This window comes from Manis javanica, chromosome 5 (genome assembly GCF_040802235.1).
Source record: "Manis javanica isolate MJ-LG chromosome 5, MJ_LKY, whole genome shotgun sequence".
Lineage (NCBI taxonomy): Eukaryota > Metazoa > Chordata > Mammalia > Pholidota > Manidae > Manis > Manis javanica.
The window spans coordinates 20,377,599-20,391,954 of NC_133160.1; the positions used below are offsets into that span (position 1 = coordinate 20,377,599).

Sequence of the window (14,356 nt, forward strand, 5' to 3'; positions counted from 1 at the left end):
ATGATCTTTAGGATTACAGATGCTTTCCTCAAAGCAGACCCCTACATAGAGATTGTAGGTGCTGAAGGAAAAAAGTATCACATTTCTACAGCAATTGATGACATGGAAGCCTTCACTAAGCTAACAGGTAAGAACCAGAAGGTAACATAAGCATAGGTAGTACATCTCAGATAAAGTATAAGCTTCTCTTGGATTACACATGGGTTATTTTCCAAACATTCCAACATATTTAGCTTCTCAATGACTGTATATAACTGTATACTTTTAGACTTGAGTTTTGTCTGTGCTTTGTACTAACAAGGTAAACTTTGATAAAGTTATTTAACTTCTCTGAACCTTGGTTTCCTCATCTATAATATGTAGGTAATGACACCTAGTATATATAGCTGTGTTGTGATGCTTAAATTTGGCATAGCACCTAGTAAAGTGCTTGGCACATAAGTATTCAATATTTATTTAACTTGTAGTAGAGTTGGATTAATACCAGAAAAGCCTGTTTTGCCCTTTTAACATTTTTGTTGTAAAACACAGGATGCAGGAAACATTTCTGCACACTTCAGCAGAAACAAAATCTGCAGCTTAGGGTGGGAGGGAAGAGAGGTGAATGTGCTGCAGTTGGTTAATGTGGGCAAGTGTTGACTGAGAAAGAAAGATCAGTAAAGCGAAAGAGGTAGAACAAAAAGAGTTCTTAGTTGCATGTCATGAAATTAACTCTGCTTAACTAAAAATAAAATTAGAATCACCGAGCTTATAAATAATAGAGAGGCTTAGAGGTTCTTAATACAAGCCAAAACAACAAAAGCTGAGAGGCCAAAGATAGCCAAGGAGGTGTGCATCAGCTTCCAGCCTGGGGCTTCCCTGCTGTCCACCCCTGCTAGATTCTGTCTGCAGCACACTGCCAGAGTGAAACCTAAACCATTCTTAAACTCTCTTTGAAGACCCAGTATTCTTCATTTCCAACCCCTTGCAGATTGATGCTTTTGTAAAATGTGTATTAAATTACTTAAATCATTACATAAATTACTAGGAAAATGAAAAGCAGGAACAAAAACATACACAATACAAGCCCAAATATTTATTATTTAATCTGACAAACTTAACATAGCTTTCAATAAATATAATCAAAAGAAACTTAATAGAGAAAAATTTTAATTACAAACACTCTATATAGTGTTTAGAAAATTTACATAGGCAGTTAATATAGAGTCCCTATTACACTTGTAACTTTTTAGTCCTTTTTCATTCATAACTAAACCCCAGATTTGAAGTGACATAGTGATCCTCCAGACTGAATGTCTTTGTGCGCACTGAGAACACTGTGTACATCTATGTTTAAGGTTTATAATGTGATAATATGCTTCTTGCATGTTAATCTAGGTTGGATTAATGAGAGTTACTCATGGGGGATAATGTATAACTGAATTGTATATTTTGTTTTAATATCATAGTAGATAAACTAATCTATTGTTAGGTTGATAGAAACGAAAGAAACAAATAATTTGAGCAAGTTGGTATTTATTTATTTATTTTTAATTTTTTATTAAGATACTGTTTTTTAAAATTATTTATTAAGGTGTTATTTGTGAACGTTTCACATGAAAAACAATGTGGTTACTACATTTACCTGTATTATCAGGTCCCCCCCACACCCCATTGCAGTCACTGTCCATCAGTGTAGTAAGATGACACAGATTCACTATTTGCCTTCTCTGTGCTACACTGTTTTCCCCGTGACCCCTCACACCATGTGTACTAAACACAATACCCTCAGTCCCCTTCTCCCTCCCTCCCCACCCGCCCTCCCACACTAGGTAACCACTAGTCCCTTCTTGGAGGCTGTGAGTCGGCTGCTGTTTTGTTCCTTCAGTTTTGCTTCATTGTTATACTCCACAAATGAGGGAAATCATTTGGCACTTGTCTTTCTCTGCCTGGCTTATTTCACTGAGCATAATGTTCTCCAGCTCCATCCATGTTGTTGCAAATGGTACAATTTGCTTCTTATGGCTGAATAGTATTCCATTGTGTATATGTACCACATCTTCTTTATCCATTCTTCTACTGATGGGCACTTAGGTTGCTTCCATATCTTGGCTATTGTAAATAGTGCTGCCATAAACATAGGGGTGCATATGTCTTTTTGAATCTGAGAACTTATATTCTTTGGGTAAATTCCAAGGAGTGGGATTCCCGGATCAAATGGTATTTTCTATTTTGAGCTTTTTGAGGAACCTCTGTATTGCTTTTCACAATGGTTGAACTAGCTTACATTCCCACCAGCAGTGTAGGAGGGTTCCCCTTTCTCTGCATCCTCGCCAGCATCTGTTGTTCTTAGTCATTTTGATGCTGGCCATCCGTACTGGTGTGAGGTGGTATCTCACTGTGGTTTTTATTTGCATTTCCCTGATAATTAGTGATGTGGAGCATCTTTTCATGTGTCTGTTGGCCATCTGAATTTCTTCTTTGGAGAATTGTCTCTTCATATCCTCTGCCTACTTTTTTTTTTTAATTAAGGTATTATTGATATACACTCTTATGAAGGTTTCACATGAAGAAACAATGTGGTTACTACATTTACCCATGTTATCAAGTCCCACCCATACCCCAATGCAGTCACTGTCCACCAGTGCTGCAAGATGCCAGAGATCTGCTATGTCCCGTCTCTGTGCTACACTGTTCTTCCCGTGATCCATACCATGTGTATTAAACATAATACCCCTCAGTCCCCTTCTCCCTCCCTCCCCACCTGCCTCCCATAACCCTCCCCTTTGGTAACCACTAGTTCGTTCTTGGAGTCTCTTGAGTCTGCTACTATTTTGTTCCTTCAGTTTTACTTCAGTGTTATACCCCACAAATGAGGGAAATCATTTCGCACTTGTCTTTCTCCGCCTGGCTTATTTCACTGAGCATAATGTCCTCAAGCTCCATCCATGTTGTTGCAAATGGTACGATTTGTTTCTTTCTTATGGCTGAATAGTATTCCATTGTATATATGTACCACATCTTCTTTATCCATTCATCTACTAATAGACACTTAGGTTGCTTCCATATCTTGGCTTTTGTAAAAAGTGCTGTGGTAAACATAGGGGTGCATATGTCTTTTTGAATCGGAGAAGTTGTATTCCTCTGCCCATTTTTTAAACGGGTTATTTGCTTTTTGGGTGTTGAGTTGTGTGAGTTCTTTATATATTTTGGATGTTAGCCCCTTGTCAGATATGTCGCTAACAAATATATTCTCCCATACTGTAGGATGCCTTTTTGTTCTGTTGATGGTGTCCTTTGCTGTACAGAAGCTTTTTAGTTTGATGTAGTCCCATGTGTTCATTTTTGCTTTTGTTTCCCTTGCTAAAGGAGATGCTTTCAGGAAGAATGCTCATGTTGGGGATATTTATTTTTAACTTGTTCATGATGATGCAAGTGATGCTGTATTTTTTTTTGGTATAATTAATCTACAATTACATGAGGAACATTATGTTTACTAGACTCCCCCCATCACCAAGTCCCCCCCACAAACCCCATTACAGTCACTGTCCATCAGTGTAGTGAGATGGTGTAGAATCACTATTTGTCTTCTCTGTGTTGCATAACCCTCCCCGTGCCTCCCCCACATTATACATGCTAATCATGGTACCCCTTTTCTTCCTGCCCCTTATCCCTCCCTTCTCACCAATCCTCCCCAGTTCCTTTCCCTTTGGTAACTGTTAGTCCATTCTTGGGTTCTGTGAGTCTGCTGCTGTTTTGTTCCTTCAGTTTTTTCTTTGTTCTTATACTCCACATATGAGTGAAATCATTTGGTACTTGTCTTTCTCTGCCTGGCTTATTTCAATGAGCATAATACTCTATAGCTCCATCCATGTTGTTGCAAATGGTAGGATTTATTTTCTTCTTATGGCTGAATAATATTCCATTGTGTATATGTACCACATCTTCTTTATCCATTCATCTACTGATGGACACTTAGGTTGCTTCCATATCTTGGCTATCGTAAATAGTGCTGCGATAAACATAGGGGTGCATATGTCTTTTTCAAACTGGGCTGCTGCATTCTTAGGGTAAATTCCTAGAAGTGGAATTCCTGGGTCAAATGGTATTTCTATTTTGAGCTTTTTGAGGAACCTCCATACTGCTTTCCACAATGGCTGAACTAATTTACATTCCCACCAGCAGTGTAGGAGGGTTCCCCTTTCTCCACAACCTCACCAACATTTGTTGTTGTTTGTCTTTTGGATAGTGGTGATCCTTACTGGTGTGCAGTGATATCTCATTGTGGTTTTAATTTGCATTTCTCTGATGACTTTACATTTCTCTGATGACTAGCAATGTGGAGCATCTTTTCATGTGTTTGTTGGCCATCTGAATTTCTTCTTTGGAGAACTGTCTGTTCAGCTCCTCTGCTCATTTTTTAATTGGGTTATTTGCTTTTTGTTTGTTGAGGTGCATGAGCTCTTTATATATTTTGGATGTCAACCCTTTATCGGATCTGTCATTTACGAATATATTCTCCCATACTGTAGTATGGCTTTTTGTTCTATTGGTTGTGTCCTTTGTTGTACAGAAGCTTTTCAGCTTGATATAGTCCCACTTGTTCATTTTTGCTTTTGTTTCCCTTTCCTGGGGAGATACGTTCATGAAGAAGTTGCTCATGTTTATGTCCAAGAGATTTTTGCCTATGTTTTTCTAAGAATTTTATGGTTTCATGACTTACATTCAAGTCTTTGATCCATTTCTAATTTACTTTTGTGTATGGGGTTAGACAATAATCCAGTTTCATTCTCTTACATGTAGCTGTCCAGTTTTGCCAACACCATCTGTTGAAGAGGCTGTCATTTCCCCATTGTATATCCAGGGCTCCTTTATCATATATTAATTGACCGTATATGTTTGGGTTAATGTCTGGAGTCTCTATTCTGTTCCACTGGTCTGTGGCTCTGTTCTTGTGCCAGTACCAAATTGTCTTGATTACTGTGGCTTTCTGGTACAAGACGTTTTTTAGAAAGGTTTTTTATTTCAGTCTTTAAAAATTTTTTTTCCTACTGTTACAATCATAGTGAGCTTATATTTGTAAACTTCTGCTTGAAATCATTTCAGAAATACCACAAGCAGTATATGCATCTTTTAAAATCTTGGTGTTTTTTTTTTTTATATATATAACTGAAATTTCATCAAATTGGCAGATAACATTTTTCTGGACATTTTATACTCTACTGATCCCAAATTGGATGCAGCACGAGAGGTTTTAAAAAAAATTGAATACCGTAATCTATACAAGTATGTGGGTGAGACTCAGCCAATGGGACAAATAAAAATTAAAAGGGTAAGTTGAGTTGTCAAGCACCTTTTCACTAGTGAAAGGTTGTCTGTCTTCCAGGAGGAACCCATTAACCCATCACAATACAACAGCTCTGTTCTAAGCCCTTTAAGCTCATTCTTATTTAATCTTCACATCATTGGCCTGCCCCAAAGGTGAAGGAAGGAACTGAGGCCTGAGGAAGAGATTAAATAACTTGCCTACAGAGACACAGTGAGCCAGGATTCAAAGCTACATCTAATTTAAGTCCAAACCTTTACTCTCTCATCCCAGAAGTTCAAGGGAGCCTCACATTTTGGCTAGGTTCAAAGGTAAAAAAGTAAATAAATAAAGGAAGGGAAATGGGCCTCAAAATAAGGTATTTGCATAAGCTTCATTGAGATGCTAAGGACCTGCTTTTAACTCTTCTGTCATGGCATATCAGGTTCTCCCAGATGGCACATGCCTGCCCTCTTCAGGTCAGATAACTATTTTCCACTCCTGCTTGTTGAAGGTTTTCTCTTTGTCAGAAAGCCAGTAACACAAGCCTTGCTGATAACTACAACCTGCCTCATAATACTTCTTTGGGTTACACTTTACTTCCTTTTCTTTTACTAGTAGGTTAATAACACTTTTTTTTTTAAGTATCGATACACAGTCTTATATTGGTTACAAGTATATAGTAGTGTTGTTCAATAGTTACCCATATTACTAAATCCTCACCCCCCGCTAATGTAGTTACTATCTTTTACCACCTTTTTTTAAGTGTGAAAACTTATAAAAATTGCTGTATTATAATTGGATTAAAGGATGGCATAGGCAGAAGCTATATATTTGTTAGGGATATCTCTGCTCACTTTTCTTAGTAAAGTGCAATTTTCAGAGAGGGAACCTCTTTGTGGTACAAGCCCTTAATGATGAAAAACTGGGGTTCTAACACGAGGAGTCTTATCTTCTCTAGGAAAACTATGAATCCCTTCCAAAAGAGGTTGCTGATGCTAAACCTACTGAAGTATTGCTAGAAGCTGAACTGAAGGCTGAAGACTTCATAGTGGATGTAAGTAGTTCGCCCAATGATGTACTAAGTGAAGAATTTCTTTAAAGATAAAGACTCCCTCTTATAAAAGTAGTATATGTACATTATAGAAAATTTGGGAAATACAGAAGAAGGGAGGAGGAAAATCACGTGATCTCACAGAGAACCAGTATTAAGCAGTTTAAAAATTTTCTTTGGCATGTCAATTTATTTTATATTTTTTAATTGAAGTGTAGTTGATACACAATATTGGGTTTAAGTGTACAATATAGTGATTCAGTAGTTATGTACATTATTAAATCCTCACCCCAACTATTGTAGTTAATGACATGTCAATATTTTTTATGTAAATTGTGGTCATGTGTTAGTAGAACATTATATATATTGACTTTTGAATGTTTCTTAATCACAAAAATAATACATACCAATTATTGTTTTTAATTGCCTACACACACACACACACACACACACACACACACACACAAAGGAAAAGTTAAGACTTTAACTCCTGTTTTCATAAAGGCTGTGGTGTCTTCTCGTATCCTAATGAGAATGCCAAATAGCATTTTAAAAGCCATATTTAAATTTTAAAGTCATTAATATAAGGTATAATAGAAATACATAGTACTTTAGTTGGAGTAACTGTGTGTTTCAAATGCTCAGTAGTTGAAGCAGACAGCACAGGCAGAGAACATTGTCATCACCACAGAAGGTCCTGTGGCATAGCTGTGGTCTAGAACATAAGTAGAACGATTGTCCTTAGCCTTTGATCAGAAGATGTTCACCTGTTGTACCAGAGGGAAGGCTGAACACAGGTGCAAATGGGGGCAAGCTTGCTGCTTTGGTGTGATGTAGGGTGAGGGAGTTCCTACCTAATAGCCTATATTTTGTTTCTGAAATAAGAGCCAAAATGGGGTTAGTCACTGAGGGTGGGATTGGGGAGCAGGGTCGGAGGTCAGAGAAGAGGGCAGTGGCTTGAAATCTCATTATGGAGACTGAGAGGATTGCACTGAGCCTGCTGGAAGGTCCAGAGGGCCCGGGCAAAGGCTGCTGACCATGGATTGTCGTGCAGCTTTTTGCTAGATCAGTGGAAAGAAATACAAGGAAATTGAGGGTAACTGCAGAAAATTACTGGATTAGTGGATCACAGAATCTAAGTTAGATTGGGGGAGAAACAAAGATAGGTCATTGGCAAGCTCGAAGGAAGTGAAGAGGCACTGGAGGTCCTGATGAGATAGGAACAAGCAAATAGGAAGAAAGGGATTTTAGGACAGAGACAGGATGCTTAAACTAGTGATTTTTTGAAGGAGGATATTTTTAAATGTTGATAAGGTTCAGAGAGTAATCTGCTGAGAGTGTTGACTGAGTTGGAGTGGAAAATGTGAGGATGAGGATGATGAGATTGGTTGGCCAGCCACGCGTCATTGAGGATAACGGCAGGAATCAGAGTAGGGCGAAGACTCTAAGTCATGCCTGAGTCTTCAGCCAGGAGGACAGAATGCTTGAGGATGTCCGTCTCAGCACAGGGATCTTGAACAGGGCCTTGAAGTGGTACCAGGGAACCGCGAACCTGATGAGCCGGCAGGTCCTCTGACCCTGGGGGATGTGCATTTCCTGAGAGAGCTTCAGGGGAATCATGCTCGCAGGAGACGGTTGCAACAAAAACAAAGAGATCGCAAAGAGGCTGAGGATATAGGGGGGTTGGTTAATGACGGAGTAGAAATTCCGAAGCGCTGCATGGACAAGTTTGGGAGAACGGGAGAGACTAGAAATTAAATAATGGGAAAAAATAGAGTAGTGTGCCGATGCTGGTGCAGAAAAGAACAGATGGAAGAGGTGCTCATCCTGTGAGCGGTTACTGAGGAAAACGGTTGGTGGCTGTTCTGCCAGCACCCCGGGAGTGAAGATGGGCATCTGAGACTGACCTATGGGCCAGAAGTGAGACAGGAGTCTGCAGTGTACTGCCTGCCCTCCCATTCTGTGCGGCCTCCTGGCTGTGACAGCTGCAGTGAGCTTGCTGCGTCCTGTTACCTGGCAGGGAACGGTTGCTCAGGCAGCCCATGACCCCACGGCCAGCGCTGTCAGAGGCCTCCCTCCTGGTGGTGTTTCATGTGGGGAGGGACCTGATGCAGCTTTGACATTCTTACACATTATGGCAACATATGAACACTAAGCAAATGTTCAGCAGCTTTCAGAAGTGCCACCAGCTCTTTGGTATTTATTCTGTGGCTGTAGAATAGGAATAAAAAGCAATCCCTATTTTCCCCATGATGTATAAGTGGAAATTCCTCCCTGAAACAGATTTGACAAAACAGCTATTTTTCCAGTAGAGCAATATTGTAATAGTTGGAGATCCCATTCTTAACCAAGGACTCAGGATGTGAGATCCCTTTATTCTGGTGGAACCTTATCTAAAGAAGCAGGAAACTGCAGCCTGTCCACAGGTCCAAGGCATGTCAGCCTGCAACCAGGTGAACAGAAGCAGGTCCAAGGGCAGTTCACTCTGAAATCTTGGGACAGTGTTCCCCATGTATTTTGCTTCATAAACCTCATTTGTTATTTTCTAATTGGTGCATCTTTGAGCAAAGAGCAATCTTTCCATAACCATTCTTTGCCAAGGGACACAATGAGTGTGCCTGGAATTTTTTTCTTTCCTACCTAGGCCTGGTTAATTCCTGCTCACTTAGTAAAGTCACTTTCCCAGGAAAACATTTCCAGTCATTTCCTGGGAGTCTCAGACTACTAGGTTCCCTGATTACAAAATTTCCCAGCACCCTTTGCTTTTCCTTGGTATTTCTTATAATAAATGTACTTTTATAATTATTTGTTCAACCTCAGTCTGGGCCATATGGTCTGTGGGGACTGGGATTATATCAAGTTTCCTTGCGATATCTTTAGTGCCTATCACAGTGTATATCACACAGTAGCTATTGACTTTATACCCTACTTCTGTTGAAAGTGAAAATACCTCCCCCCAACCCCACCCAGAGTTTAAGACCAAACCCCTGCAGGTCATGGACCAGTTACTTTTATTGCACTATGAGCTACCCTGCAAGTGATCTTACTTCTGAACCTCCAGAGAGCTGTGCCCCATTTATTATGATGCCCCTACAACCCTGGATTCAGTTCTCACTGTTCTTATGTAAGTGATTGCTTACTTATGGCTTTTATTAAGGTTATCGACATGGATTATGGAATGGAGGACAAGAATCCTATTGATCATGTTCGTTTCTATTGTAAGAGTGACCCCAGCCAAGCAATCATGATTACTAAAAATCAGGTAATGACTTAGGTAAAACAAATATACTGAAGTGGCATCTGGCAACTCTTTATATAAATTTGTATTTTACATGCAAGGTCAGTCCTAAAGTCACTGTGTACAGTAAAAAGATAAGCAGCAGCATATCTTTAAAATCAAAGTATACCTGATTTTGTGTAGACTAGCCCATCTTGCTAGTCAGTTTTCCACGTTGGCTGAACATAGATGAAAGCTCTGTTTTTGGTACTGAGGTTGGGTTATAAATCTGCGGGAAGGAGAGTGTTGGAAGTTAAATGTGTTTATTTGTGTATTTTCAGCATGAGAGTCTGTAGTGTATACATAATTATACAAGACTTTAGTCTCTTATTGATTGACATAAAATTGTGGGACCCTTTGCAGTATGACAACTACCTTGAATTCTTTTCATTATAATTGGGATAAAATAGCAAAACAATGTGGTGCTTTTAATATAACTATAATGGAGCTTAGGAGCAGCTGATCTCTCTTCAATGTGTGATTTCAAGGCGATAGCAAAATCTTTTCTTCTTTAAAAAGGTTTCACAGCTTTTGCCAGAGAGGTTTGCAGAGCAGCTAATCCGGGTATACTGTAAGAAGACTGACGAGAAGAGTCTGTTTGCTGCACGCCAACATTTTGTTCATTGGTGCTTAATCAAAAATTTCACCAAGCCTCAGGTGAGTGGCTTATTATTCACATACTTTGTACAATTTTTTTTTTAAGTAAAAGCCAAAAGATATCCTCACTTCCTTCTGGAAAGTTCTCATTTAAATTACAGTCATTTGGTTTTGGTCTTGAAAAGAAATTTTTTCACTTTAAGCTTTCCTTTTAAAATGTCTGAATGTATGTCTGCCAGTGATTTCTTCCTCCACCAATTGTGAGTGGGTACTCTGTTTACCATTATTGTCCTATAATGAAAGTGTAAAATACTTTTACACTTCTAAGGTCTTCACCGGGTGTCTCATCCAGTCCTTCCAGTGACCCTGAAAGGTGACTTAAAGTGTCCTCATCTTTCACAGTTACCAAAGCTGAGTAGATAACTTGTTTAAGGCCACATACAACTGATATGTTTTCTAACTTATTGTTTCAAACTCAGCATTTCCAAACCTGTAAACTATTTAAATTCTCTAGAATAAGAGGATGGAGAGGAAGAGGAGGCAAGCCTGTAGAGAATGTTGTTACAATTGTCTGTACTGACCTACATACAGTAGGTGCCTGGCACAGCAAGTGACCAGTTGGGATTTGTTGACTGACTGAATAAATGTGATTGGCAGGCGGGTAGGAAACGGCATTCTGCTTCCTGGTTCAGTGCTCTCTCACAACACTGTAGCTGAAGGAAACAGAAATGAAAGGCCAGATGTGAAGGAGCAGTCCGAGTGTGTCAGCGCTGTATCAGGTGCCAGATGGGTGATGCGGGTGAGTTCCCTTAGGGCTCAGAAAGTTGGGAGCGCTGTCACAAAAGGCTTACGGAGGAGAGAGGATGCTGCTGGGTCCAGAGGCTGGCTTGTGTTTGGGTGAGTAGCAGAGAGAAGGCGGACATACTTGGCAGTGAGAGCAACACGAAGGCAGACGCCAGAACCGGTTGGATGTTAGGGGGAACCGTGAGGAGATGTGCTGACCGGAGGAGAAAATTCTTATTGTTGAGTGGTTAGAGGGTCAACGGGAGGAGTAGACAAGATTATGGAGAACCTGGATAATCAGCTAGGAAAGATTTCTTATGTTCAGCGGGGAGGGAGTCACTGAGAAAATTCAAGACTAACCTTGCTGCCATAATGATTATTTACTTCTGTTTGTTGTCTCCAACTAGACTGAGACCCGTGGGAGTAAGGAAGTACGTCTCTCTTAGCTACTGTGGCACCTACAGGAACTAAACCACTGATTGGTTTCGCATCAGCTGGGTTGGAACTTGGAGATACTGGAAGCAGAGAGACAAGATGCTATTAAAATTCAGCCATGTGGTGATAACTACTTTAAATCTAGATACAGTCACTCACTGTTTGAGTATTTTTGCCAGGCCCTGTGTTAGGTACCAGGGATAGAAAAGTACCTAAGACATAGATCCCATGCATCTCACTCTGGTTGGGGATAACAGACCCAGAAGAAGTAAATAACAATTACAGTGGCGTGGTTCCGTGCTTGGGATGGGGGCAGCATGTAGAGTCTTAGAGGGGCCAATGGGAGAAAGCTTTAAAGGCAGACTTGGTTGGTTGGGAAAAGCTTACTTAAAGAAAGACATAGAGGCTAAGACCTGAAGGATAGATGAGAAGAGTCAGGTGGATCAAGAAGGTGAGGAGGAGGCCAGAGGAGGAGAGGGAACACAGGGCTTTTGGGGAGGGCTCACAGTTCTGAGGGCCATTAAAATGTTTTCAACAGAAGAGTGACATATTTAAATCTGCATTTATAAAATCAGAGTTGAAATTTGGATGGGTAGACATAATAAGGAAGTTTGGTAGAGAAAGAGATGAGTTTGCAGACAAGTATTATTGACTTTGAGATAGACTGGTCTTCCAAACATGAGTACCATGGCAATTGAATGTGTCTATCAAGTCAGATTCCTAGTAGCTCAACAGAAGAAATTGAATGTGGGGGATGAGATACACACATGTTGGCAGAGCTAAATGAGCAAACAGGACAGTGAGACAACAGCAGGATGCTGCGCCCACCTGTAGGGTAAGAGGTGGGAGGCCAGGTGCTGGGACCACCTGCAGAAGGTGGAACCACAGCTGCCCTTGCCAGGGAAGCTGGGAGGAGAAATACTCTGGCTTCTCTGCCCTCCTTCCTTCCAGGTTTCCACCCGGGCCTCCCATTGGCCAAACTTAACTAGAAGCTAATAGGCATGGAGCTGGGAAATGTACTTTACAATGGCAGCTCCTGTTACACAGAGTAGAATGGAGGCAGGGTGGAGAGTGGGTCTGTGAGCAGATAGGCAAATGAGGGGCACAGGGCACCACCACACACGTTACATTCCTGGTGCAGCCCAGGCCCTCAGAGACCTATACCCTCGTATGACCTACGAGAGTCTATCCGCAAGTTCAGAAATGGTTTAGCATAGTTGGGTGTTAGAAAGCATAGCTTCTTACACTCTGCTTTCAAGTTGTAGTGTTGCTTCACTTTGAGGGCACTCCTCGTTTTGGGTGGAGTCTCTGCTGGTGGACCAGAGTGAAAGCTTTGGTTGCAGAGACAAGCTCAAGTTCTGCGGGTATGTACTGTCCTTCCTCTTGTTTGCCATCTTGTAGACCAGGACCATGTGTTACAGAGGGGCTAGGAAAGAGAGGAGAGGGGTCCAGTGAAGTCCCTCTTTCTCCTGGAAAAGCAGGCCAGAGTTTGTGTTGCACAAAAGGTGTTGGGGGAGAGGTTTGTAGAGCCAGGCCATGTGCTGCTTCTGGAGCACCTTTGCAAAGAATAGTCTGGCTTTTGCTAGGAAGGCTGTCACCTGCTTAGGACTGTAAGCATATGCTTAGGTTCTGAAGAGCATGTCTAGAAGCCATCTACCTGCAAGACAAGGATGTACCCCTATACCTGAGACTTTGACTCAAAATTTTGAAAACTGGCTTTTCTCCATTCCTAGTTTTTCTCTCCTTCACAGGATGGTGATATTGTAGCCCCACTTATAACACCTCGAAAACAGGAGTGGAATTACACGAATTCAGCCCAAAATCCAGCTCTCATCCGGGAAGCATCCAAACTCAGAGTCCGGCTTTTTTCAGATGACTCAGTGTGAATGTCTGCAGTCAGTTGTTTACAAGCAGCCCTCTCCGTCTTAACCCAACACTATTAATTAATGTAGGGAATTCAGTCTAGAGTTCTACAAATTTAGTGACGTGGCTTTTATATTTTGAATGTACGCACAAGCTGAAGCTAAGTAATTTTTACTCAGGCAAAAAGGTATTAGGCAAATCCTTCTATACATGCTATGAAAAGCATTACTTTGCCTGTTTTTTATATTAAAGGCTTTCTCCTTTAGAAGTCTATTTTCTTAGAATAACAATTATTTTATGTACTCTAAACTCTTTTGACATATGATTGTTTTTTTTAATTAAGGTATCATTGATACACACTCTTATGAAGGTTTTACATGAAAAACAATGTGGTTACTACATTCACCCACATCATCAAGGCCCCCCCTATCCTATTGAAGTCATTGTCCATCAGTGTAGTAAGATGCCACAGAGTCACTACTTGATTAGATTTTTTAAAATACTTTTTGGACATGAGGCAAGGGTGCACATTGGAATTTGAAGTTGAGATGGTCACAAACAGCCATGGTTAAAAACAAAACAGAATCCTAGCACCCTGAGGAGGTACCCGTCACCCAACTTTGAGGAAAGTTTTCCCTAAGTGATTTAAATATTAGTGAAAGACACCTTTCTTTACCTTTTTAGCCAGGTGGGGGCAAAAAATAGGAGATGAGGGCCAGGAGTGGGCTCTAACTCTTTATGAGAGACCTGGTTAGTTTACTGAAAAGACCTGAGGGCTCTGGCCTCCTTTGAGGAGTGGCAGAGGGAGCCCCCCAGTGGTCTGGGTCAGCTGTGGCTCCGGACCCAGGCAGGCTGTCTCCTGAACCCTCACTGCCCACGTGCTCGGGGCTTTACACTGCCCAGCGGGAGGACAAGGCGCCCCTCTGACCTGTCCTTTGCATCTCCCTTGTCTCTGGGTCAGAGGTCACTGCAGGAACCATCCTCGGGTCTGCTCAGAGCTGGGGTTTTGGTTTTTCTGGTTCAGTGCGTTTTATGGGTTTCAGCACAAAGACTGAGCTGCCTG

General features: G+C 41.0%; 1 protein-coding gene across 2 annotated transcripts in view; it reads left to right on the top strand.

Moving 5' to 3' along the window:
* The window catches only part of SAMHD1 (SAM and HD domain containing deoxynucleoside triphosphate triphosphohydrolase 1), a 40,510-nt gene extending 26,490 nt beyond the window's left edge, over window positions 1-14,020 (top strand). The window contains exons 11-16 of one of the 2 annotated variants that reach the window (XM_037012780.2): window positions 12-127; window positions 5,172-5,311; window positions 6,246-6,341; window positions 9,496-9,600; window positions 10,135-10,272; window positions 11,403-13,175. In XM_037012780.2, the coding sequence (XP_036868675.2) occupies window positions 12-127; window positions 5,172-5,311; window positions 6,246-6,341; window positions 9,496-9,600; window positions 10,135-10,272; window positions 11,403-11,441 (634 nt within the window). In that variant the 3' untranslated portion in view covers window positions 11,442-13,175. The other variant, XM_037012779.2, reaches the window with a different exon arrangement.
* The last annotated feature ends 336 nt before the right edge of the window (window positions 14,021-14,356 follow it).